The sequence below is a fragment of the Natrix helvetica genome (assembly GCF_964273705.1).
Source record: "Natrix helvetica genome assembly, chromosome: 4".
Taxonomy (NCBI): Eukaryota; Metazoa; Chordata; class Lepidosauria; order Squamata; family Natricidae; genus Natrix; species Natrix helvetica.
The window spans coordinates 58,177,086-58,204,692 of NC_138550.1; the positions used below are offsets into that span (position 1 = coordinate 58,177,086).

Here is a 27,607-nt window from a genome sequence, read left to right on the forward strand (position 1 = left end):
TAAGATATTTTGAAGGATGGGTGCCATGGCAGAGAAGGTTCTTCTTCTGGATCCCGATAGTCAGAATTCTTTGAGTGATGAGATCCGAAGTAGGCCCTCTCTGCCAGCATGAGTAGGACGGGCTTTTCCATATGAGATGAGATAGCTTATCAGATAGCCCGACCTCTGCCATTAATGGCTTCTAGATCATAATAAACATCTTGAATTGCACTTGGAAGCAGACTGGTAGCGGTGCAGTTTGAGGAGCAGAGGTGTAATACATACAGGCCATCCTAGGGGCCCCAAAGATTGCTCTCACTGCTGTACTTTCCACCAGCTGAATCAAGACTGACACAGGCAACAATCAACAAACAAGATCACATAAACAAATATACAAAAAGGGAGGCAAAAAAATAGTCAGCTTGAGGCAGTTATTTCTACAAATGAGTAAGTGTACTATCCAAAAATGTTTGGAGATTGGCTGTGATTCATAGGAAAATAGTAATTTTGCTTGAGTTTCAATGAAACAAAATGTGACTAGATATGAATCAATTCAGCTGAGATGGCAGGTGAGGAATCATTTTGAAGTGAAATAAAACATTAGTGTGAAAGTTTCCTAAGGCTTTCAAAGCAGTCCACTTTGATTTATTATTTGGCTAAAGCAGAAATATGCATGTAATATTACTTTAGGAGACCTTTTGTAATATGCAGATAAATAATTGTTGTGATTAAAATATAAATAATACTGTGAAGTACCCAATTTTTAAAGAACCTCTGTAGTATTAAAATGAATCATTCATATTTTGTTCTGAAGGGGAAAAGTACTCATTGTGAAATGAATATATTATAACATAAGAAAAATTAATTAAATTTACTAAATAGGCTGAATTCAGATAGCCATCAGGAAAAGATTGTTTATGACTTAATTACAAACACCTTGAATTGTCATTATTTCGGGTTAGAGTTGTCAATTGTTCTGTTCTAACTCAACCAAGGTTGAAACTCGATCCATTTTCAAACTCATTTGCAAGTTACATTTCTAGTCCGTAATGAGAAAATGCACTAAAAATGAACAATGACTGGGATTTTTTTTGTGTGAAAAATGGGTTGGGGTCTTTATTGTATTAATTGATTTAAATATATTGGGATAATTACTCCTAGAAAAATAAAGAGCTTTAATGTAAATATTTAATCTGATATCATTTGGCTTTTTATATAAATAGATGGTTAATGCTTATTATGACATTCGGGAAAGAATAAATAGGGTAAAAATGAATATTACTTAGAATGTTAATATTAATTTTGAGCAGATTTATCCATTTTATTGGGTACCTGTCCTCACCCCATTCTTCCCACCCCTCACAGGTGGGAAGAATGATGAAATGTATATCACTATGTTGTTGTGTAAATGCTAGTCTTTTAAAATTTGCATTATGGATAGGCTGCAGTTTTTCTTTTGTCTGTTTCTTTGTTAGGCAGTTTAATGATTACACATAAAAACAATAACAGCAAGCATTGTTCCCAAATCCAAGATGTTATCTCTCGTTATCTCTCACCATAAAGAAAATGCTTTTCCTTGTTTTAATATGTTTTTTTTATTCAGTTGCAAATCACAAATACATTGCTGAAGAAATGGACCTACTGCCTGACAGGAACTGTTGGACAAGTCATATATACAAGATATTTTGGGTAGTGACCTCAATTTCTCTGTGTTTAATAGCTTCTGCCGTAAGCATTACATTAAAATCCAGGGAATAACCAACATGTTATTGAGAGCTAGCCTCACACAGAATGCAACATTAAAAAAACTTTTTCAATCGTGATCTTTCACAAAACCCCAGCAAACTGAGGGGGGTCTGTGAAACGTCAGTTGAGAAAGGCTGCTCTAAGGCAATCATTAATATAATCAAGGAATCAGGAATATTATCTGGTCACAATTAGTGAAAATTACTCGAATTATTAGCCCCTTGAGGAAAATGTATACAATTCCCCCAGTAATAAAGCCAATATTTCTTTACCAAGTTGCCTTTCTTAAAAAATAAAAATAAAAAGAAATTATGGACATTTTTTGCAATATTCACTGTATATCTAAATTTAGATCACCCTACTCTCACCCCCATTCCACTTTATACAGGAACATAATTTTGAAGATGGTGCTAACCAGTCAACAGGAAAAATACATCTGTCAAAGTAGAATTCAATTTTGAGAAACTTCACTGAATTTACAATTGATTATCACATTATTTATGATTAACACTAATAACTCTTCCATCTGTCTTCTCTGTTATTTCAGGCAAGGCTCTCTTTTTTGACTCCTACTGTCCTGTTTTCGCAAAATTATGTAGAGTTAAATAGACTTGCACTACAGCTAGTCCTCAACTTCCAACCACTTGTTTAATGACTGTTTGAAGATGTTACAACAGAGGTAAAATGTGACTTATGTCCATTTTTCACACAACCATTGCGGCATCCCCCATGGCCATATGATCAAAATTCAGATGCTTAGCACTGTCATGTATTTGTGAAGATTGTGGTGTCCTGGGGTCATGTGATCAGCTTTTGTGACCTTCTGACAAGCAAAGTCAGATTCATTTAATAACCATTTAAAATTGCAGTGATTCACTTAACAACAGTGGCAAGGAAGGTCATAAAATGGGGGTGAAAATCACTTGACAACTGACTTGCTTAGCAACAGAAATTTTGAGCTCAATTGTGGTCATAAATCAAGGACTATCTGTATTCTGCATGCAATGATTTGTTTCCAGTGATTAAAATGAGAATTTAAATAAAAAAGTTAATGGCAGAAATATTTATATTTTGACTCTGTAAAAAGGCTCTCAAATTTCCTCAAATCTTATCTTCAGTTGCATCGCTGCCAGTCCACTGAAATCAAGAAGAAATGGATATAATTTTCTCCACCTAGAAACCTTTCTTACTGAAAAATGTGGAAGATTAAAGTTGCATTGATCAGTATTAGCTGATACAACTTGTAGTCACTCCATATAGGTAAGATATTTTTTCCTCTCAAGAAAAAAAAAATCTGACGCACCTTCACCTCATTGCCAGCACGTCAGGCCCCTGCTTTGTCAATGTTCTGGATGTCATTCAGTTACTTTTACTTAATTCTTCTGTTAACAGATTTTGAAATACATTTCTCAATCAAAGTTAAAATACAAAAAAAAAAAAAAGCTGTCAAAAGAAATCAGAACAGCAAGACCTCCTTGGGAGATTCATTTAGTACTATGTTATCTCCAAGAATCTTATTTTGAGAATGTCTCAGAATACGAGTTTGTTAAAAATTATTCTCAGATCATCTTAATCTCAGATTATTGGCAAAATTGTTATTCAGAGGGACATCAAGTAGACCAAGAAGTACGAGGCATATATATAAAATGTCATGTATTGCAAGGGTGTCAGCAGGAAACAGTAAAGAAATCAAGATGGCAGCCCTGATGGGGTGATTGAAACTCCTCTTGGGGTATCTGTGTATCACCACATCACAGCTACCATCTTAACTTTTTTGACCACCCATGCAGACACCCCTGCCATATTGTAAACTGTTAGGTTAAACATCGTAGTTATTTTTTTCCCAATTCTGGAAAAGTCCTTTCATAAACAGATGTGAGTGATGCATTTAGATCTTGAGGTTTGTTCTTTGGTGTGATAAAGTTGAGCAGATCAACAGCTGTGGCCACACCAAATACCATCTGTTTCATCAAGGAGGACCCCTTTGCATTGTCTGGAACAGAAAGAGGAATGTATTTCCAAATAAGAATGAAATAAAGCATCCAATGATATACCCTTACTTAATACTAACTTCTGACTTAAAACATACAGATGAACATGTCTCATTGATTCCATGTAGTCCCTCAGACCTCACCCTCATTCCTGCCCAAAAAAAATTTGGGGGGCAGGAAGCCTTATTATATTATATATAATATATTATATATTTTTGTGTTCCAAGGGACACAAAAGGTTTGGAATGGAAAGCTTAATTTCTTCCTTCATCTCCAGATCACTGACCATTAGGGACAGACGTTGCTCTTAAGGTGACCATTACAATGATTATCACAAGGATAGATATCTGGACTGTGAAAATCCAGATGATCCCCCCCCCATCTGTGTCCACATAAGACCAGACTATGACTTCAGAAAGCACAGGTCAGTAAGGCAGAGGCACTAAGGAAAGCCAGGAGTCTGGTTTCTTTCTTGCAATCCAAACCAAAGTAACAATGAAGATTGTAGTCTAGAATCTGGGTGCATGTCTGAAGACTGCATGCTTGCAGTAGCATAAAATGGCCATTCAATACCAAGTAGATCCTACATTTGACTATATTGTTTGCCACATCAGCAATGAAACATGCTAGATGATATCCATAGCCCAAGTTGTGTCAAGAGAAGAAAGAAAACAATAGCTCAAGCATGAAAGAGCTAAAGACAATCTTAAAGTGCCTCAGATATGGCCTGGGAATGAGACAAGGTCAACATCATAAAGGCACATCATGTAAAAATGGTTACTGGAGCATGTTCATGCTGAAGTGAGGGTGGTGTGAGAATGAACCCAGAATACTGACTGAAAATCCGCAATGCCATTTAAACTCCCTCCCTTGGTACTTACATTGCTCCACTTCATGCACTATAACAGCAAATTGTTCAGTTTCCAGGACACGTGAAAGCTTTCCCAGGTTGTCATCCAGATTAATCTGTGCATCCCAAATAATCAAGTGAATCAAATGGTTACTAGGAGCCCAAGATCAAGTTCACCATTCAAAATTCGTCCCTCATATTGTCCTGTTATAAACTAAATCTCACATAGGGAATCATTTTGCTGCTGCAGCAGTGGTGAGTTGCAGGCAGTACGCCCTGGTACGGGCGTACCGGAGCCTGTCCGGAGCACCAGGTACCGTTCCGGTATGGTGCTCTGGAGGGCCCACTCACCCTCCCGAGCTCCTTACCTGTCCTTTAAGCCTTTGCCGCTTCTGTGCACCTACATGGCGCGTACTGCACCTGTGCGACGCTCCACCAAGCAGCTGGAGCGTTGAGGAGGCTTGCGGAAGCATCGCAGGCAAGTATGATGCATGCGCACTGTGTGCACATATGCACGCACGTCGCGCATGTCCATGTGGGTGACCCTGGGGCCGTTCCAACCTTACCGGTTGGAACGGAATCTGGAACCCACTACTGTGCTGCAGCAACACCTAGCACTTCCCTAGTTTCCTGAGAAAAGGGGGGGAAATGGTGCAAATAAGATTATGGCACAGAGAACCCTATTTATATGAAGCTTTGGTGATGAAATTTTCAAAACCAAGGAAAGATCCTGTCTTAAAATCTAATTTACACCCTACATACTCATAAGTGTGTTCTGTGTCCCTAAACTCAGGTACTTCAACTATATTTACACATGCTTACTCAACTAGGCTTATACCTTAGAGTTTTATTTCTTTCCTCATAACTTTATGTATTTTTCTGCTTGCTCTTTTTGTATTGTTACTAAAAGCATTTTTAAAACTGTGTGTACTGTACTCTATATTCATAATTCTTTCATGTCCATATGAACCAACTTAAATATCCATCAAGTCAAGGAATAACAGGCGTGAAAGGGTTTTTTTGTTTTGTTTTTTGGCATCCAGAGAATATGTGATTTTGAGAAATCTCAAGAAAAGAGCTGTATCCTTGTCTTCCTACTGATATGTGAAAAGTGCCTTTATGCAATAGGTGGGACATCCTTTCCCCTTGACCTTGTCTCACTTGAAATTTACAGCAATATTTTGTAATCTTTGGTTCACTCTTAATAATACTTGAACACCAAAACCATTTTTTTCGGTAAACTGGCAAGATTTAACAACTACAAGTACAAAAACCTGAATCATCACCTATTTTAAAAATGGTAAGCTCAGGTGACCTGCTACAGTATACAGAAGTGTGGCTTGAGCATGTGAGAAGGAAGAGCTCATGCCCCTTTCTTTAGTTAGTGGACTATTGGGATATACTAGCCATGATATACATCAGACATTGATCAATCACCAATCTGACTAGCATACAAATTAGCACACGGTTAATGGATTTGGTAAGCAAGGCACCATAAACACAAAATGAAGGTGACAAGGTCTTAGTGATATATCACATTACTTATGAGGTAAAGCCCTTTCACATTACTTATGAGGTAAAGCCCTTAAAGCCCTCACGTAACCTCTTTGGCTCTCAAATTGTATCCATAATCCATGCCTCTTCCTTCTCCTGTTCATTAGGCACTTTTATGGATGATGCAATCACTGATGCGTTATGAATTTTTCAACAAGGTAAAGATAAATACCTTTGAAAATTGTTGATAAGTGACTTTTATGACTGGATCTGAGAACTGTGCATCTCCTGCCAGGATCAAGGAGAGGATGTTGGTAATAGTTACAATTCCCATGATGACACTTCAAGAAAACAAACATTTTTTTTTTTACATTCAGACATGGAAGAAGACTAAGTAGAATCCTACCAAATTCTCCATGTGCAGGGACTGAATCCATATTGAATCTAGCATTCTTAGTATCTATTTAAGGATCCTCTTAAGGGAATAATGGACAACATTTTACTGCTTTAGGCATAAACGTTTATGAAATACTATCTTGAAAAGAAGAGACTGCTGAAACAAGGCAGAAGTAGATAACTCCTAGCCCCCAGTTGGTAGCCCCCCCCCCAAAAAAACATTGTGCTATTGGCATTTGGTAGTACTTTTTTTTTAAAACTTTTGCTTCCCCAGAAGTTATTAAATAATTACAATGAACTTCTTCAGGATGTAATGGTTATTTTGCTCCATAAAGTTCTAAAAGAGCTTTTAAAATGGACTCTTGGAAAAATGAACTCTCAACCCTCCCAACTTCAGTTGCGCATGCTCACACTAAAAAGAAAGTTACCCCGATTCTGCAACAACTGGTGCTTGATTGCAAGACTTTTCTTGCAGGATTTCAACTGCTTTTTGACAGTTCACATCTGAGAGAAGAATCAGAGGAGCAGAAAGATTCAGCTTCTGGACTTTAATATTCCACCACCTGTCAGAGAAAAAAGAGTAGTATATATTGTTACTTCTCTGCAGTCAGAATCTGTTCTGATCTTCCTTAATTATTGTTCTATGTATAGAGCTTAAACGAAAGAAGACTGAGATAGATATAAGGGATTTATTTAATTAATTTAGACACGAGATAAAAGATTTGTCCTTAGCATAAGTATGTGTTTGTGTTACAACCCCTGGTATGCCCAAATATGGGAGGGAGCTTACTCCTCCCTCTTTCTGTCCTTCGGCTCATCACAGAAAACACAAACACATACTTATTTCCCTGGCTTAGCTGATAAAGGAGGAGAACCGGTGGTGTAGTGGCTAGCAAGTCTGCCTAATATGTAACACATCCCAGGTTCAAATCCCAGTAAGGGTATGGCTAGCTGATGAGAGCTAAACAGCTTGAAATGGATCCATACTAGTCTCCCTTTATTTATTTATCAACACAAATACAACACAAATATAAAAAGGCAACATTAAAAATAAAAATATGGGTTTCTGCCTGCATGGTTTTCTGTGATGAGCCAAAGGACAGAAAGAGGGAGGAGTAAGCTCCCTCCCATATTTGGGCATACCAGGGGTTGTAACATATATATATATATATTCTCTGTGTAACTGGTTTCAATACAGAAGGGGATTTTAAAAAATATATAACACTTCATTTGAAAACTCTGTATTTAATTTCTTCCTTTTCAGTTTAATTTTTCTCTAAGGATTATGGAGTCTTTCTGTTGGTAGATGCCATCTCCTCTTTGGCACAGAACGAATATTGAAGGACTAGGAAGGTCAATTGGATTTTCACTGTGCAGCAAATAAAAGCCATTTAATATAGGCCTATATTGGGTTATAGTGGTGGGAAAACAGGTGAAGTATCAAAACAGTCAAGTACTTTGAATTTACCAAGGATAATGTTCCTGAACATCTTCTAGAAATCCATTCTGGGCCATCCATTTGTCATTCAAAAACTTAGACCTGGAAACAATGAAAAAAGAATGAAGGCGTTGTGTTAAACCTTGAGGTGCCCTAATTGAGGGGATCAAAACAGGAACCTGGCATCACAATCTAAGCCTTGCTCCTTTTGTACACAAGTGTGATGTCAACGCTGCTACAAAGGGGCATCTGCTTGCATTTAACACCACATTTGTCACCTTGGCTGTTTTGAGGCTTCCTTGCTGATACTGCTGCATCTATTACTGAACCAATCTATATAACTACATTTTAAATCTTTAAACTACAATAATCTTTAAAGTTGGGTTCCAATCAGTAAATTAGCTATAGTTGGGGTGGGGGAGGGAACAAGATAAAAGGCATTTTTGGAGGCAACTGTGGAATGGATTTATTAAGTAGTTGGTGATAAAGTTGAAAACTTAAAATAATAGCTGGCCTTACTGTTAGGCAATTTTAACTTTGATATTGCAAGCTGCCCAGGGTTACCCTGTGGTAAGATGGTCAGCCAATAAATAAAATTAAAATAAAAAATAAAATAATAAAATACAATGCAACAGTCAGCTAATTGGGGATGTGATGAAAAGGCAGGAGAGAGTTACCTATTTTATGAGTTATTTTATTTTTACTTCTAACAAGAGGGCACTTCTGGATGTAATGCATTTGACTTGAACAAACACTGTTGTTTTTCTGCTTTATTTATTTATTTAAAATACTTATATAGCCATCCTTCCTCCAACTAACTCTGGGTGGCTTTAGCCAACAACACAGTGTTTTGGGTTGGCTTTGTTTAATATAATTCAGCTACAAAGGAAAGAGGTAGAATGAAGTCAAATACCTCCTTTACTAAGACATCATTGGTACAGTTACAAACCAACTTCTGAAATACCATAAAGCAGATGTTTTAATGCAAAATGTTGGGTACATTTGCTATTAGTAATAGTATTAGGAATTAGAAAACATTACTGCAAATCCTAGAGCTCTACCAGCGAATCCAATCTTTCCATAATCTATTGATGACATAGAAACCTGGTATCAGCGGCTTTTTTCATATTTAAAAATCAGAAACATCTGCTAATATTGCACCTTTCTCTAAACTATACTTAAAATTAAAAGGCATGCTGCAGAAGTGGGTTGCCAATTTTTTTACTACTGGTTCGGGTGCACTCCCACGCTTGCGAAGCTTCTGCGCATGCACAGGAGTGTCCCAGCAGGTGGGCGGAGCCTCCCGCCACTGCTACTACTGGTTCAGCCGATCCAGGCCGAACCAACAGCAACCCACCTCTGGCATGCTGGTAGAAAACAAACTTGCAAGTCCTCTCCTTAAGGCCAAGCAAGGCCTCTTCCTCTCCCACAAAATCCATATCCTGCTAGCGCAATTAGATCCCTTCATGCCTCTTCGTGCAAAGAGAAAGGGGCAATAATCCCTTTCCCCATGTATAAAGAGTCATGGGACAATTTGAAGAAAGGAAGGAAAGGATCCCAATCCTTTTCTCAAAAGTGTGAAAGTGTTTCAGGAAGAGGGTAGAATCCAGCAATTTTTAGGCACTCTTTTGGCAGGCATTTTAATCAACTGGATCCCCGAAAGGGATTCAAATGAATGCGTCATAAAAAAACAAAAAGCCATTCTCTTACATATAGTTCCTCACAGAGTCAGGTAAGAGGACAACGCAGCGTTGACCTTCTTTTAGTTGCTTGGCAGCTTTCACAGCTGCAGACATCGCACTGCCTGCACTGCCTCCTATTATAGAAGCCAGATGATACATTACTCAACAAGGAAAAGAAAACAAGGAAAAATAATAGCAAAATACTGAACATAAAGAGAATAAGGGAATATGAACTTGAGCCTTGTAAAGGTTTTCCCAAAAATATTAATCTTGATGTTTACTCATTCTGATGCTTGCAGTATTGCAACGTATCAAACATACTTCTTTTGAAGCCTTTAAAACTTTGTCAAAGCAATCTGGATTTTACATCAGTCAACTGAATTCCATAAATGCAGCCTTGCCTGTTTAACCACGTTTTTACAGCAAAAGGGCATGTTGAGTGGTACTGCATTGCATAATGACTTTCTCTATTCTGACATGATATTCTTGTATTGATCTAAGAATCCAGCAGTGGAGATTTGTGGATGATGAATCTCCTTCCTAGCCATAGGAATAAGCAGAATTGTTCATATCCTAATGTTGTGGGACTCAGTTTTAGATTGTTTAGATGTGATTCAATTTTAAAAACTTCCCTGAATAGGAAAATCATAAACAGTTTTCATATCTAGTAGATACTTTGATTAAAAGTTTGTAAAAACGATGGGCATTACTATAGGTTAATAGCAATAGCACTTAGAATTACTGTACATGTTGCTTCATAGTGCTTTACAACCCTCTCTAAGCAGTTTACACTTTATTGCCCCCAACAATCTGGGTTTCATTTTACCAACTTTGGAAGGATGGAAGACTGAGTCAACCTTGAGTCAACCTTGAACTGTTTGGGATTGAACTGCTGGCAATGAGCAGAGTTAGCCTGCGATACTGTATTCTAACCACTGCTCAGTTAAGTTAAATAGTTAGCCTTGTCAGTATTCACTCCTTTTTAATGTAATGTCTAAATTATTTTTCTCTATGGTACACAGATAGAGGACAAGATACACACAGATAGAGATGCAAAACATTCAATATATAAGCCTACTCTAAAATTTGAAGTAGGGACGCGGTGGCTCAGTAGCTAAGACTCTGAGTTTGTCCATCAGTAAGGTTGGCAGTTCAAATTCCTAGCGCCGCATAATTGAGTAAGCTCCTGTTACTTGTCCCAGCTTCTGCCAACCTAGCAGTTCGAAAGCACGTAAAAATGCAAGTAGAAAAATAGGAACCACCTTTGGTGGGAAGGTAACAGCATTCCGTGCACCTTCAATGTTTAGTCATGCCAGCCACATGACCACGGAGACCTCTTGGGACAATGCTGGCTCTTCGGTTTTGAAATGGAGATGAGCACCGCCCCCTAGAGTCGGGAACGACTAGCACATATGTGCAAGGGGGAATCTTTACCTTTATAATGTGAAGTAAGAGTCTGAGGTTTTAAGAGGAACTTAGCACAATTACGTCTTGTATGCCAGTGGCATCCATTTCTAAAGAAGAGGCTTTGTCATGTCACTCATGCCTTTATCGTCTCATGGCAGAATTTTTCCAAATCTTTCAACATGACAGTAATCATTCAGAAATTTCCACTGCTACAATGTGCAGCAGTTGCAAAGTTATGGACACATTCATTTTACTCAAACACATCACTACTATTATGGGAGCTGCATTGCCTGGCAGATGAGATCCAAAGTTTGGGTTGTCACCTATAAAATCCTACATGGTTCTGGGCCTGGACACCTCCAAGAGTGTCTGCTATACATTGTGTCCCACTCTCCCCTGCCACTGCAAATAAACAATTAATGCCTACATAATTGTTCCATCAATATGAGAACTGCACGGTCCTTATATTTTTACATTTTGGTTTATTTTTATGCTTAGGAGCTAAGTAATTTTTTCTGATGTTTATCACTGTGCAATACTTACCACAAAGCAAGCCCTCCTCTTTAATTAATCTACGAGCCATAAGGAAGGATTCTTTATCATTGGTTTTGCACCATTGATCTATTACCTACCAAGAATAAAAAAGGAAAAAAAAATGGATTTCAGCATTTTTCAATACTAATGGGCAAATCTTTTTCACCCACTTTAGCAACAAATGCATCATAAAGGGTTGCATAGTAAAAGACAAATGACAAGATGTTTCAGAAGGTGAGCATTTCTTTGGTTACAGCCAGTGGTGGGTTTCAAAATTTTTAGAACCTCTTCTGTAGGTGTGGCCTGCTTTGTGGGAGTGGCTTGCTGGCCATGTGACCGGGTGGGAGTGGCTTGCCAGCCATGTGACTGGGTGGGAGTGGCTTGCCAGCCATGTGGCTGGGTGGGCGTGGCCAACTTGTAAAATGTGGTGAAACTCACTTAACAACGTTCTTGCTTAGCAACCAAAATGTTGGCTCAGGAACTCTGGCACTTGAAGCATGCCAGTCTTAAAGCTGTCAGGGTACAAGATCCTTGCACCCCTAACCCTTTAGAGAAAAACCCCAGGGGTGTTCAAACTTGACAGCTTTAAGACTTGTGGACCTCAACTCCCAGAATTCCTCCTCCAGTCATGTTGGCTCAGGAACTCTGGCACTTGAAGCATGCCAGTCTTAAAGCTGTCAAGGTACAAGACCCTTGCACACCTAACCCTTTAGAAAAAAAACCCCAGGGGTGTTCAAACTTGACAGCTTTAAGACTTGTGGACTTCAACTCCCAGAATTTCTCCTCCAGTCATGTTGGCTCAGGAACTCTGGCACTTGAAGCATGCCAAGCTGTCAAGGTACAAGACCCTTGCACACCTAACCCTTTAGAAAAAAAACCCAGGGGTGTTCAAACTTGACAGCTTTAAGACTTGTGGACTTCAACTCCCAGAATTCCTCCTCTCGCTCTTCATCTTGATGATGTCCGGATGAGCGGGGGGAGGGAGCTGGAACCGGTTCTAAATGGCACTGTAGATTTGTGGAACCTCTTCTATAGAAGAGTTTAGAACTGGCAGGAACCCACCCCTGGTTATAATTGATATGAGGTTTTTGCCTGGCCTAGGATTTGGACCATAATTCCTTGATTCTCCCTATATAGTTGCTGCTGGGAAACTCTTGGGATGACAATATGAATGCATCCCATAGGCAGAAATCAAACATATGCAAAAAGAAGGTTAATCTTACACTTATTTAACTTCATTTCCACATATTGATAATTTTTCAAATTATTCCTCTGAACAACTATATGGAATTCCTTTTATATAATTTTTTTCTTAATATACACATGTATTTTGTATCATTGTCATCATCATTATCATCATATTCATCATCATTTCCAAATACATATATATTTTCTTTGAATTAGCAGCTTCCAAAACAATCAATGCATGAATACACCTACCCCCATTTAGCGACTATTTCAATTAGTGTCCATTTGCAAATATTGCAGTAATAAATGTTTTTTTTAAAAAATATTTTCAAATCAATATGTGCATTTATGATCAAATTCCATGTGCCTGACAACATATGCTGGAGTGAAAGTAATACTAGCTGTAGCTGTATGAGAGAACAAATGAGAGGAAGCATGAAGCGATCTTCACAGCATGTTAGTCACCTGTTCACTTAGCAACCATTTCGTTTAATGACTTGGTCGTTGGAACAGAACCTGACCGCTAAATAAGGGAGTGAGTGTGTATATGTTTGAGAATATACAGTAAATATATATATTTAATATAGATCTGTAGATTGTTCCTGTGCAGATGTATAAATATATCAACATCAGTCAATGATTTAAAATGAATCTTGTGTGGATCCTGAAGCTGCTTATTCTTAGCATCACATACTTCATTCCTATGACTGGTGGCATTTGTCACACTGAGACTTACGGATCTATCAAGGACGGTTGGGATAAAATCGTGACCAATCCCTTCCACTTCCATTGTTGTATCCTTGGCTGAGACTGTATTTAATGAGCTGGGCAAAGCAACAATGGAGCCTTCGGGATCTACTCCAACAATCTGTGAAGGAAGATAAACTGTTTAATGCCATTCATTTCTTCAATCAATTATTTTTTATAATAATGTAGAAGTGGTAGGAAGTTAAGGGAGTTTTTACAAGGATAGCTTTCATTGGAGTCAAATCACTGGAGTCTTATGAAGCCTAATACAGATAGTCCTCAACTTATGATCACAATTGAGCTGAAAAATTTCTGCTGCTAAGCAAGGTAGTTGTTCAGTGAGTTTGCCCCATTTTACAACCTTTCTTGCCATAGTTAACTGACTCAACGCAGTTACATTTATAACACAGTTGTTAAGTGACTCTGGCTTCCCCAATGACTTGTTTGTCAGAAGGTCTCACTTTGACATAGCCCACCTATATTAGTGATGGCCCACCTGGCACATGACAACCATTGGGAAACTTAGCAGTATTATCATTCCCAGCAATATCCCAGAAAATGCACCACCAGAACTTCAAAAATAGCAGCAGCTCCCAAGGCCAGGTTGGGGACTGAGTCTCAAAGAACCAAATAGCTGATCCAGGTCGAAATAGCTAAGCCAGACCCACGTACTTTGCATGCAGGGCATTTCTCCTTCAACTTTCTGGCAATCCCTGTGATGGTACCACCTGTGCCAGCTCCAGCCACAAACATATCAATTTTTCCTGTATTTAAGAAAAATAAAACAATCAAACAAAAAGCATGTAACTATATTGCAAGAGTTCACACTCAGGGACGTGCGGTCAGGGGAGGCAGGGGAGGCAGAGCCGCACCGCTCTCATCATGAAAATTAAAAAAAAAAAAGGGAAAAGGGAAAAGGCGCTGAGGAGCCTCCTGCACACATGGTTGGGAATGGGAGCGCTCCGTGGTCCGCTTCATGTTGACTCAGGAGTCAGGAAGGAGGGGAATGGGACCATGTGTGCAGGAGGCTCCTCTAGCCTCAGCCTCCCTCCTGCGCACATCCCATTCCCCGCCTTCCTAAGTCAACATGAAGGGGATCGCGCAGCGTGAGCCGCGGTCCCGCGGAGCATGCTCCGCGGTCCCCTTCATGTTGACTCAGGAGTCAGGAAGGAGGGGAATTCCCCTCCTTCCTGACTCCTGAGTCAATATGAAGGGGATCACGAAGTGTGAGCCGCTGTCCCGCGGCTCACGCTGCGCAATCCCTCCTCCGCGATCCCTCCAGCCTCCCTCCTGCGCACGTCCCATTCCCCGCCTTCCTAAGTCCGCGCGCTCCGCGGTCCCCTTCATGTTGACTTAGGAAGGCGGGGAATGGGACGTGCGCAGGAGGCAGGCTGACGTGGTCCCATTCCCCTCCTTCCTGAGTCAACATGAAGGGGACCGCAGCCCACGCTGCGTGATCCCTCCTCCGCGATCCCTCCAGCCTCCCTCCTGCGCACGTCCCATTCCCCGCCTTCCTAAGTCAGCGCGCTCCGCGGTCCCCTTCATGTTGACTTAGGAAGGCGGGGAATGGGACGTGCGCAGGAGGCAGGCTGACGTGGTCCCATTCCCCTCCTTCCTGAGTCAACATGAAGGGGACTGCGGCTCATGCTGATGATGTCACCAGCCTCACCAGCCGTAAAGCTCACCGCACGTCACTGTTCACACTAATATAAAAATTCAATCATTTAACCACTATTAGCTATATGTGATTTACTCCAATTTTTACTTACATCTATTTTTAATGACCTGCATTTATCTTTTATATCCAGCAGGCGGCAGCACTTGACTCACTTTTGCTGATCTTGAAAAGTATGACAATATCTCTGCCACCCAGAGTAGTTTATTTTGTGAGATGGGCAATTATATAAATTTGAAAAAAATAAATAAATCTGGTTAATACTAAGATCAGCAGAATCCTGGACTAAAAGCCAGACTGGGAAACAAACAAGAACAACAAACTACAGTAACATCACAGAAGAATACAATGGGAGGTCACTTTCATATTATTGCCAAAGATAATTATACAGTGGTACTTTGGTATCCAACTGCTTTAAAATTCATCGAATATGATACTCAATGCATTTTGATGCATAAAATTGTCCCGCTATTCATCATTTATTTGATACTCAATGCACAGACTAGAACTTGTTGATGTTGACTGCCTTGTGAGTCACTACATATTCCTTATGAAAAAAACGTGCTGGTACTCATCGTTTTTGGTACTCATCACATCTCCCAGACCCAATGAACGATGAGTACCAAGGTACCACAGTAAATGGGAATGTCTGTGTAATCACGCCGAGATCCATCTTAATTTGAAGGAAGCTTTAAATTTTGTCACCTTTCAGCCAAATCTTCTACAGCAATCAGGACATTCTGCTATTTCACACAGTGAATTCTTAATATATTTTGGGAACAGCTTCTTTTCAATAATGTATGTTTACATTGCCTATTACCAGGTAATAGAGGAGGATTAATATTTTACTATTTGTTTACTCCAAAAATAATTATTTAATTATTACTTGAAATAATGTGGGCTTCAAATAAACAAGCAGAGTAAGAGCGTAATGGATTTGCAAGGGCAGAGACACAAGTGGAACTACATTTACATCTCTAATACATTTTATTGTAATAATCATAAATTGTAACTTGTACTAATGGTTGCCTGATATGAAGAAATCCTGATATGGCAGGGGGGGGGGAAATCAGGAGTGAGAAATGGCAACTCACAATCAAGATTTCTAATAAATTGAGTAGAATATGTTTTTCCTTTTATTTAAAGGAAATGTGCACATTATATTGATCAAAGGATTATTAATCATACCATCACACTGCTCCAAGAGTTCTTCAGCTGTGGTATCATAGTGTGCCAGTGGATTACTTGGGTTTCGATACTATTGTGAGAAAGAAACAAGAGACAAAAGAAAAACATCTGATGCTCAAATTGGTGGAATCAATTGTAGGTTTCTAGATGATAATGTGTATGTGTGTATTAAGCCATATACCTCCAAAAGTATCACAATAGAAAAGTATTGTTATTATACAAGTATTCTTTCTTTAAAAATAAATAAAGATGTATTCATAAAGTATTGTTTACTTGCTACTGAAGATATATTGAATGGTTTCCAGTGAAATATAGTGAGAGAGAAAAATGTGTTACGTGCAATGTTGCCTTTGAAAATAATGTAGAAAATAGGTCAGCTGAGACTCAGCAGGTATTAACTAGAGTAATGAGGGTATATTTTAATATTTATTTCCTGCTGCTACATAAGTGCAATAAAATAAAAATAGCTCTGGCTGCAGACCAAAAAGCAGCATTGCCCACCCTATCAACTCAGCCAAGAAACCAGCATGCCACCTGGGTCCTCTTTTTCTGAAATGGTCACCTACCAGTGTATAAAATTGCAGCTTTCTTTCCAAACTCATTATCATAAAAAAGTTTCATTTAAACAATTGTTTCATCTTCTTGTTCTTTTAAGAAGAGTTTTAAGAACTCTCTTTATTTTGTGTTAAACAGATATAATATAGATATTTGTTTAATCTGTATATCCATTTAGTAAATTTAATGAACTTTGGGGTAAATATGATGACACACCACCCCTTGCTTCTTAGTAATCTGATGGAAAATATCTGAATGGTTTGTTAACCAGCATGAAAGATCCCTCCTCCCTCCCTCCAATTAATATATACACCTTTCTGTGTTGGCAGCACATGGCACAGAATAAGTAATTTGGCCATTTTTTTTAAAGCAGGGTTCTCCAAGCTTAGTAACTTTCAGATTTGTGGACTTCAATGCCCAAAATTCCTCAGCCAGCCATGCTGAGGAAACCCCTGCTTTAAACCACTCAGATGCTGCAGAGGAGACTGGAAAACTATCATTTTCCTCCCTACCTCCTTCCTTCCAGATGAAAAAGGTAATTAGAAATCAATGATTGTGTACTTAGGGTTGGGGCCACTGCAGGTCTGTTTGGTGCTGAAGATCAGAAAAGTTTGCAGCTCTGCCCTAATTTTACACTCAAAATCTCTTATGCCCCTTCTTCCCTCCTTTCATAAGACTTCTGAAGAAGGTTAGCTTTTTTTCAAATTAATACTATACAGATGGTTTTGCATCCCAGGTTGAGTAAAGCAACTGGATGGAAAATAATTCAGAATATATTGATCCATTCTAAATCAGAAGTAGGAATCTATACCTGATCCAAAATATGTGAATTTGGAATTTCATTTTTCAGTTTCCAAGCAACACGAACATTGGACTCTGGATCATCAAACTTGGTGCAGGGAGTTCTTATTATTTCAACCCCAAGTGCTCTCAGAACATCTACCTAGAAGGATGATGTAGAAACCATACATTAAATTAATTATTTGCACTGTATTCGTTAATATAAACTGAGATAAATATATAAATGCTTTATATAAATAAATGAAGTAGTCCAGCTCACAAAATATTTATTTATTCAATTTTAATACTATCCAAAGCCAACTGACTCCCGGTGGCTCAGAATTTTTTTTTAAAGTAAATTAAAAACAAGTGGAACACACAGTATCACTTAATAATACGACTGCTTAGCTGTGGCCATTAAAAACCAGAAAATTAACATTTATGCTGGTTTATTGCCTATTTAATCTGAGCTAAGACTCACTAGATTGGTGTAGTATTTCCCAGGGAAGAGTGAACAGGAAAACAGTTGCAGATCTGTCCACACAAAGGAATATCTACATAGTTTTGCTTCCATGATTGAACTTTTTAAACAACCACACTTATATGCACCTTTTGCTGAACCCAAAAGGTTGTCTGATATTCTGTATATGCCATGCACATGCATAACAAGTTGACAATTCTTCTTTCACAAAAGTTGGGGCAAAACTAAGCACATTACTAACATTAAGACCTTATAGTTTATTGTCGCTATTTCTAATCAGGTACCTTTTACATGTTTAAGACAAACTCCATAATTCCTAGCAAACTATTACTTACCCCTAGTCATTCATTTGTGGATTCTTATCAGCTATTCAAATGATCCTCTACTAATAGGTATTTCCAAAGCACGTTATTTCCATTCCCCAAACTCTGACAAAGCAATCTGAAGTCAACCTTTACTTCTGCTGCCTTTGGAATTCTGAAAACATGCAGGCAACTCCATAAGCCAATCAATGCTCATTTCCAGGGCAGAGTTCATTAACCAGGTATGATCTGACTTGTCTGAGCTACAATACCATCCCGGAGCACTCAACTCCCTTCACCTCTCCTCACCCCCCATGGAAATAAAGAAAATAAATTGCTCTGATGTAATTGCTGTAGCTTCCCACAAGAAGAATGATGAAAATTCTGCATTCTGGGAGGTTAACAGATTATCCCCACTTCATGAATTCAGTTGCCCAGGAGACAGGCTTTGTGCTAATGGGAGGAAAGTGAAGAAAAGAAAAATGACTGGACTATGATTATGTTTCTGCTGAGCCACTTAGATGACTCTCACCTTTTCCATACTCATTTTCTCTGGCATGACAATGACACAGCGATAACCCTTCATTGCAGCTACAAGAGCCAGTCCAATCCCTGATGGGGAAAAGAAGAAGAAATAAGGCAAGTAGAAAGTATACCTACAAGTTAATTAAACCTCCAGGTATTCTCTCTCCACCATTTTCTAATTGGAGCAGCTCTCAGATTTTCACTTTTAAAAAAATGGGGGAGAATGAATGTTCCTGCATATTCAGTTTGAAGACAATGGAATACCAGAATAACAGATTTGGAAGGCCCTTGGAGGTCTTCTAGTCCAACCCACTGCTTATTTATTTATTTTTTTATTTACTAAGCGCTTATAGACCGGCCCCTCTCCCGAAAGGGACTTGGGGCGGTGTACAGTCCATATCAGAAATACATCATTTAAATAGTTATAAAATTAGACAATTAAAATTATTAAATAGATAAATAGATACGAAGGAGGATAAAAGGTTTAAAGAACTGTACAGCTAGTAAATAATTTAAAACCCCAACAAATATCCCATAAAATTAAATTTAAAAAACAATTCCCTAAAAAACCAGTTGACAAATATGTTTGCCAGGAGGGAGCAGTTATGATTATGCCAGGCCAGCCAATCGGAACAGGTGTGTCTTTAATTTTTGTCGGAAGGAGCGGAAGTCGGTGGTGGTTCTAATGTCGGGGGGGAGGTCATTCCAGAGGGTTGGGCCCATCACAGAGAAGGCCCTACTCCTTGGCGCCGCCCGTTGACATTGCCTAGTGGACGGCACCAGGAGAAGTCCCTCCCTGTGAGAGCGAATTGGCCGCAGGGATGTGTGTGGAGAGATGCGATCCCGCAGGTAGCTAGGTCTTGTGCCATGGAGCGCTTTAATGATGGTGATCAAAACCTTGAAACGCACCCGAAAAACCACAGGCAGCCAGTGCAGCTCGCGCAGGAGTGGTGTTACGTGGGAGTACCTAGTACTCCCCATGACAGCCCGCGCGGCTGCGTTCTGGACTAGCTGCAGTCTTCGGGCGCGTCCCAAGGGAAGCCCCATGTAGCGTTTCCTGCTGAAGAAGGAAACGCTATACCAGAGGTGGTATTCAGCCAGTTCGCACCAGTTTGCCCGAACCGGTGGCAGAAATTTTTCCCAGTTCGGTGAATTGATAGTGATGGCTGGCTGGCCACGCCCCTGAACCAATCCCTGTCACTGGTTGCTCAGCCCGCCCATCCGGTCACTGCTCACTTGCCCTGCCTCTTTGCATACCGGCTTTCAAAGAGGCTGGCGGCTGGCCGCAGGCTGCTGAAAAGTCCTCTGGTTGGTGAAAAAGCGGCTGCCGTCGCACATGCGCATCCTATTGCCTTACAACCAGAGGACTTTTCAGCGGCCTGTGGCCAGCCGCCAGCCTCTTTGAAAGCCGGTATGCAAAAAGGCTGGGAGGCTTCTTTGCCTGCCAACTGCTTCCCAGCAGCAGCGGCTAGTTGTGGGGCGCTGAAAATCCCGGTCAGCTTGTCTTCCGGACTGGACCAGCCGCTGCAGAAGAGGCGGGGGGGAGGAAGCAGGGAAACGGGGGCGACTAGTGAAGGGAGGGCAGGGGTAGATAGGGAAAAATCCTAAAAAATTTCCTACCTTTTCCTGTGGGCATAGCTAGGTGGGGGCATGTGACTGAGTGGGCATGGGTGTAGCCATGAGTGATGTCTCATTGACCATGCCCACTCAGTCACATGCCACACCCACCTAGCCACGCTCACAGGAAAAGGTAGAAAACTTTTTAGGATTTTTCCCTATCTACCCCTGCCCTCTCTTCACTAGTCACCCCTGTTTCTCTTAGTCCCTTATATAGACAATGATTTGTTGTCACCTGAGAATCTGAAGGATTTGTAATAAATGTTAGATTAGATGATGTGAAAGGAAGATGTATTGGATTAATGATCAAGGTAGTTATTTTTTTGAAGTGGAAAATGAAGACAATGGCTGCAAATTAAATAAATATAAAAAATGAAATAGGTGAATGAAGTTGAATGCCTTGGAAGATTGTTTACTAAAGTTTTTAAAAATGAGTGGAGACATTGAAATCCTGGGACGAAGATAATGAATGCTATGGTCATGTTGCAAGAAATATTTTTTAAAAATGCAAAAAACGGCTGCATATAAAAGCAAGTTTTTATCCTCACTTTGTTACATAGAAATGAGTTTTATGTACCGTGTTTCCCCGAAAATACAACATGTCCTCATAATACAGCCATGCCACATTTTTCTGGTGGGCAAAAATATAACCCCCCCTCACATATAAGCCCCCTGGACAACTCCCCACCTCCGGCCAGGCAGAGCGCCTCTCACCAACCTAGCAATATCCCAAAGGTCCAAGCCATGGGAACCTGGGGGGAGGCAAAGGTGATTGCGTTGCTTGGCGCCTTCGGGATACCGCTAGGTTGGTGAGCAGCACTGTGCCCAGCTGAAGTGGGGTGTTGCCAGGTGACTGCTCTCTTGCGAGAGGGCTCCCAAAAAGCCAGGCACAGCCTCATGGATGAATGGCTGTGTTGCTCTGTCGCAGCAGCGCAACACAACAGCCATGAAATGACCACGCTCACGAGCAGCCACCCAGCAAACCCCCTTTGCAGCTGGGCACAGTGCCATTTACTGACCTAGGGGTATCGCCAAGCTGCGTGAGCACCTGTTCGCCGCCGCCTGGCTCCCGCAGCTTGGTGCCTTCCAAATGCCAGTGAATGGCACTCTGCATGGCTGGAGAGGGGAGTTGTGCGAGCGGCTGTTCCGCTCTCGTTCACCCACCTGAGTCTTTCAGCAGTGGCCGCTCTGGGCGCACAACCATAGACTCTGGTTGGAAGCCGCGGAAAAAGCCAGACTGGGATGGTGGCAGCGGCGGAGGTGCCCTGGCTCCATAATGAGAGCTGGGCCATGCATTGTGAGGCTGGGAGGTGGGTGAGCGAGAGCGGAACAGCCGCTCATGTAACCCCCTTCTCCAGCCATGCAGAGCGCCATTCACTGGCATTTGAAAGGCGCCAAGCTGCAGGAGCCGGGCGGCGGCAAATAAGCGCTTCTGCGGCTTGGGGGTACCCCAAGGTCAATGAATGGCACTGTGCCCAGCTGCAAAGGGGGTTTGCCAGGTGGCTGCTCGTGAGCGTGGTCGCTTCATGGCTGTTGTGTTGTGCTGCTGCGACAGGGCAACACAGCCATTCGCCCATGAGTCTGTGCCCGGCTCTTTGGGAGCCTGCTCGCAAGAGATCAGCCGCCCGGCAACCCCAAAACAATAAACCCTCCCCCCCATAATAAAGCCCAAGCCTTATTTTGTAGGTAAAAAGAAAATAAGACCCTGTCGTATTTTCAGGGAAACATGGTATGTTAGTAGCATAAAGGGTGTGCACAGTGGAAATGGAATTATTTAAAAATGTGTGGCAAAGCAGAAAGAAATACATATTGAAGATTAAGAAAGAATGGGTGATGAAAAATGTGGACCAAATACAAGAGAAAGTAGCCAGTACAAGAAAAGGGCATTGAAGCAGCACTTCATAGAAAGAATGAATTAGTTCTAAATTGCAAAATAAAATATATGAAGGAAGAATGATCAGGTCAAGAATAAAAGAAAGACAGGGAAAGTCATGGTTGACTGAAGCTGGTAAGATTTTCAAAAAGCTCAAAAATAATGCCTTGGTAAGGCCACACTTGGAATACTGCATTCAGTTCTGGTCGCCACGATGTAAAAAAGATGTGGAGACTCTAGAAAGAGTGCAGAGAAGAGCAACAAAGATGATTAGGGGACTGGAGACTAAAACATATGAAGAACGGTTGCAGGAACTGTGTTTGTCTAGTTTAATGAAAAGAAGGACTAGGGGAGACATGATAGCAGTATTCCAATATCTCAGGGGTTGCCACAAAGAAGAGGGAGTCAAACTATTCTCCAAGGCACCTGAGGGTAGAACAAGAAGCAAAGGGTGGAAACTAATCAAGGAGAGAAGCAACTTAGAACTGAGGAGAAATTTCCTGACAGTTAGAACAATTAATCAGTGGAACAGCTTGCCTCCAGAAGTTGTGAATGCCCCAACACTGGAAGTCTTTAAGAAGATGTTGGATAGCCATCTGTCTGAAACGGTATAGGGTTTCCTGCCTAGGCAGGGGGTTGGACTAGAAGGCCTCCAAGGTCCCTTCCAACTCTACTATTGTACTGTATTGTATTATAAGTTCAAAGAAAAAAAGGAAGTGTATTAATTGGTGTTTGGATGGTTTCAAGAATAGAAATTTATGAAAATTTAAAGCGAACAGTATTACTTTTTTCTGTACTTTCCATCACGTTAACTTTCCCTAAAAAGGACCTGAACAATAAGTATATATGCACATATGTAAGCTGTTGCATTTGATCTAAATCGGCTCCTCAGCCTTGGGCATTTTAGATATGTTAGCACTGTAACTCCTAAAACTGCCAAACAATATTATGAATCCTAAATATCTGAAAAATGTCAAGTTGTGGAATGGATAACAACCGTTTTTTGACACTGAAACTAGTTCTTTTTTTAAAAACAACCCATTCTACCTTACTCATATTTTATACCTGTATTTCCTGATGTAGGTTCAATGAGAGTATCTCCTGGTTTTATGATACCAGCTTTTTCTGCATCCTCTATCATCCTTAAAGTGATTCGATCTTTTACACTCCCTCCAGCATTGAAATATTCACACTTGGCCACTGCAATTTCAGAACAAGAACAAATCTGAATTTGGAGTCAAAATCTCTATGTTTGCCAAAAATTTAAAAAAAAACAATTCTAATATTGTGGAAATGATTTTAAAGATAGACAAATGAATCACTTTTAACCATTTGTACTAGTGAAATTATATTCCAGTATTTTGTATATTAGACATTCAGCACATTGGTCTTGGCTTAAGTGGGTGGGTTCATCAGGTTGTGCAATTTTTATATTGGATTGGTATTTATGGGAAGTAGGTTTCTTTATCCATCAGTAATAATCTCACAACACATGAACAAACCCAACATAGTTTGAACTAGGGAACTATGAACATCCTAGACTAAGTTAAATCCAAAAATGCTAGGAAATCATGGAATCTTGGCATTCAGACAAATCAGCCATCAATACACATATAGAAATAAATCACAATTGCACACCATTCAAAAGAGAGAATTTAAAAAGCCAACAAAGAAAAAGAGACATTATAAAACATCCTTTCCAGCAGCCAAAACCTAGATAAGCACGGATTAACATCAAACAAACAATTAAGCAGAGAGCAATACCCAATGTACAAGCTCAGAGAATGAACCTCCACCCTCACAGTACCCTAATCTGCAAGCTACCAAGGGGGGGGGGGAAACCACACCTCCAAGCTATTATATGTAGAAGGGAGCAAACACCATGCTCACCAGCACTGATGATATTACCTAATCATGTAATTTAAGAGTCTGTAGAGATTCCTAGTCATCCAGGTTATGGTTGTCCCAAAGGTGCTTTTTCAGGTGGCAACTGGACTTCCTTGCTTTTTCTTTGAAGAAGTTTCACTTCTCATCCAAAAAGCTTCAATTTTGCTGACCACCCTCTGAATGGTGTGGGACAGGGGTGGGTTCCTGCCAGTTCTAACCTCTTCTATAGAAGAGGTTCCACAAATCTACGGTGCCGTTTAGAACCGGTTCCAGCTCCCTCCCCCCCGCCCGTCCACACATCATCAAGATGAAGAGCAAGAGGAGGAATTCTGGGAGTTGAAGTCCACAAGTCTTAAAGCTGTCAAGTTTGAACACCCCTGGGTTTTTTTTCTAAAGGGTTAGGGGTTCAAGGGTCTTGTAACTTGATAGCTTTAAGACTTGTGTGCTTCAAATGCCAGAGTTTCTGAGCCAACAGTTTGGTTGCTAAACAAGAGCGTTGTTAAGTGAGTTTCACCACATTTTACAAGTTGGCCATGCCCACCCAGTCACATGGCTGGCAAGCCACTCCCACCCAGTTGCATGGCTGGCAAGCCACTCCCACCCAGTCACATGGCCGGCAAGCCTCTCCCACCCGGTCACATGGCCGGCAAGCCACTCCCACAAAGCAGGCCACACCTACAGAAGAGGTTCTAAAAAATTTTGAAACCCACCACTGGTGTGGGGATAGGAATGGATTTCCAGAGAAAAAAATTGCAGACTACAGGAACCAGGACCACTACTCAGGTGACCCTGAGGACACAGATAAACTCCAAATGCTTCACCGACACTCTAAAAGGATGCAAATTACCAGCTGCCTGTAAGGAATATAAATCCTTCCATTCCCCACTATCCTGTCAGAGCTGAAGAAGCTTCTTAGATGAGAAGTGAAATGTCTTCAAAGAAAAAAAAAGAAACAAGAAAGTCCAGTTGCCTCCTGAAAAAGCACCTTTGGGACCAGGATTTAAGAGTATTGTCTTCTAATAACTGTCCATCATTCCTCATCTCTTTTTAGTTCTATACTCAGTATTTCTAATTAAGTGTCAGTTAGATCACAGTGCCCAATGTGAGATCCCTCTAAAAATCTTCACTCAATGATTGTTATTAATGTGGCAGAAAATACAAAATATTACTAATAACCATCAATATATTGGTTTAAATTGGCTCACATTTCATTTTGTCCCAGTTTTACCCATACTTTGTCCCACACATTGTTTGGACTCCATTCACATTATGCCACTTTGATGGGTGTCAGCTGTAAAATCCATTGCACAGCCCAATCTATACTGGAATGAAATTTTTTTTCTTTTCATTCCTAGCCTAAATTCAACACCAGTTCAGATTACTTTGGCAAAGAAATACTCACAAAGTTCACATTTGAGACCATAAGCTTTTGAAATCTTGTTGACTCGGATGAGAGGAGTGTGTCCAATTTTCTCTAAGACATTTGACAAAATCTTTGGTTCTTTTTGCCTGCACAAGGAAAAAGAATAAAACCAAAATAACCCTGAAATGCATTATTGACTCCAATGAGAACCGATGTACTAAAGGACAGCCTGGCTTTGATTTATTTTTAACAGTGAACAGGAGGAAAGATAGTGAGAAAAATCAAAATCTTTTGTCTAGTGGTCCATCAGACTGTTTTTGTATTATATTCCATGTATCCAAAAGTAACATAATAGGGTTTAGTTCTTCAGAAGGGCATTCCTTGGAAAGATCACCTAATATTTCCAAATAGGGCATTTCTGAAGGCGTTTTTTTTTTTAAACAACAGCAGCAGCAGGTGTGTCTACTGACAGCAAAAAAAGTTAAGGTGGCCACTACCATGTGATCAAAACCTTTTTATATGGTCCTTGGCAGACTTAAAAAAGAGTGTGTTTGATCATACGGCTGTGGCTACTATTGTGACTTTTTAGATCACACCCCGCCCCCCAGAACCCATGAATCTGCTGATCAAAAAGGAATCAAAAAGAGGTAGAACAACTTGTTTCTGATTAGCTCTTGTACTAATAAAGGATGGCTACCATCTTTCCTTCCAGCTTGCAGGCTCTATAAAGATTTGGGAAAGGGAAAAAATTTCCATGAGACTCTACGGATGAGGCATTCTCCATTCTTCAATTGCATAGCAACCCTGGGCTCAGACTGTAACCTGTCAATGTTCAGATCAATGCTAATATGGCAGATGTCATTAATATTAGCAACACAGAAGAATCATAAACGTTACCTTCCATTAAAATATTATTTTCTTAAGTACACTAGTAAGTTGTGAACCACTTTAGACACTGAAAGCACATGTGAGGGGCTGAAGTCCAACTGGCTTCACACTGAAATGGATACATAGTCTCCTCTATTTGATTCCACCACCAAGTTAAGGAATCTTATGCAGGGGATCTGTACATGCAAGATCATTTCCAATACTGTTCATCTGGCAGGTGAAGCCAGATTGAGCAGCATATTAAGGGATTCACTAATCTGCACCTTTACTGACAGATGAGTTTTGGAACAGAATTGGTAACCTACAGTATTTCTGACATATGTCACTATCAAAAGTTTGTACTCATCATTCATTTCTTTTCAATATCTGTGCATGCTCTTTCAACACTCCTTAATTAGTTCTTTAAATTAAACATACATTTAAAGTTTTGCTTGGATTATTTCTAAGCTGTTGTCAAATAGGTTCAAAGTCTAATGTCATTAATTTAACAAGGGTTGATCACACCATTCAATATATGGAAATAACAAAAAGTTGCATAAATTTCCTGGAAAATGCTGAAGCTAGAGCTAAGCTGGAACAGGTCATAGCTGTCTATGTCTCTCATTTCAGAATTCTTGTGATTTTAATTTATTTCTACTTTCATAATAAAAACTGAAATGAAGGCATACAGTGTATAAATGTATGTACAGTAAAGTGTTAGAAGACAGGGAAATTTAGGGGATTGAACTCTCTTCTATCAGAAGCAAATTCTTAGCACATCATATTGCCTGTGAGCCAAAAGTTTCTTTGTTTCCTATTTCAGATACAACTGTAAAGCAGTATTACTTTACGCTGCTACTTACTGAGGCACATAGCGGTGCGGTGATTCCGAGATGGATTTTCCTGGTTTCCAAGTGCATCTGCTAGGCAAATTGGGACTAATCCAGGTAGTATTGGTTTTGGCTTCTGGGTTTTCCACATCGCCATTGAGGAAAGGACAAACTCTGATTGTTTTATTTGAAGTATAAACGGAAGCCATCAT

General features: G+C 40.1%; 1 protein-coding gene across 1 annotated transcript; it reads right to left on the reverse strand.

Moving 5' to 3' along the window:
* Nucleotides 1-3,557: 3,557 nt before the first annotated feature.
* LOC309392165 (cystathionine beta-synthase-like) lies at nucleotides 3,558-27,607 on the reverse strand (the record flags this gene model as incomplete). The annotated part of the gene is made up of 15 exons (XM_081953171.1): nucleotides 3,558-3,718; nucleotides 4,598-4,682; nucleotides 6,293-6,401; nucleotides 6,885-7,019; nucleotides 7,925-7,996; nucleotides 9,605-9,710; nucleotides 11,527-11,611; nucleotides 13,442-13,573; nucleotides 14,125-14,216; nucleotides 16,316-16,385; nucleotides 17,682-17,813; nucleotides 18,966-19,045; nucleotides 23,514-23,648; nucleotides 25,738-25,844; nucleotides 27,429-27,607. The coding sequence occupies 15 exons, from the start codon at nucleotides 27,605-27,607 to the stop codon at nucleotides 3,558-3,560; spliced, it is 1,680 nt and encodes a 559-aa protein (XP_081809297.1).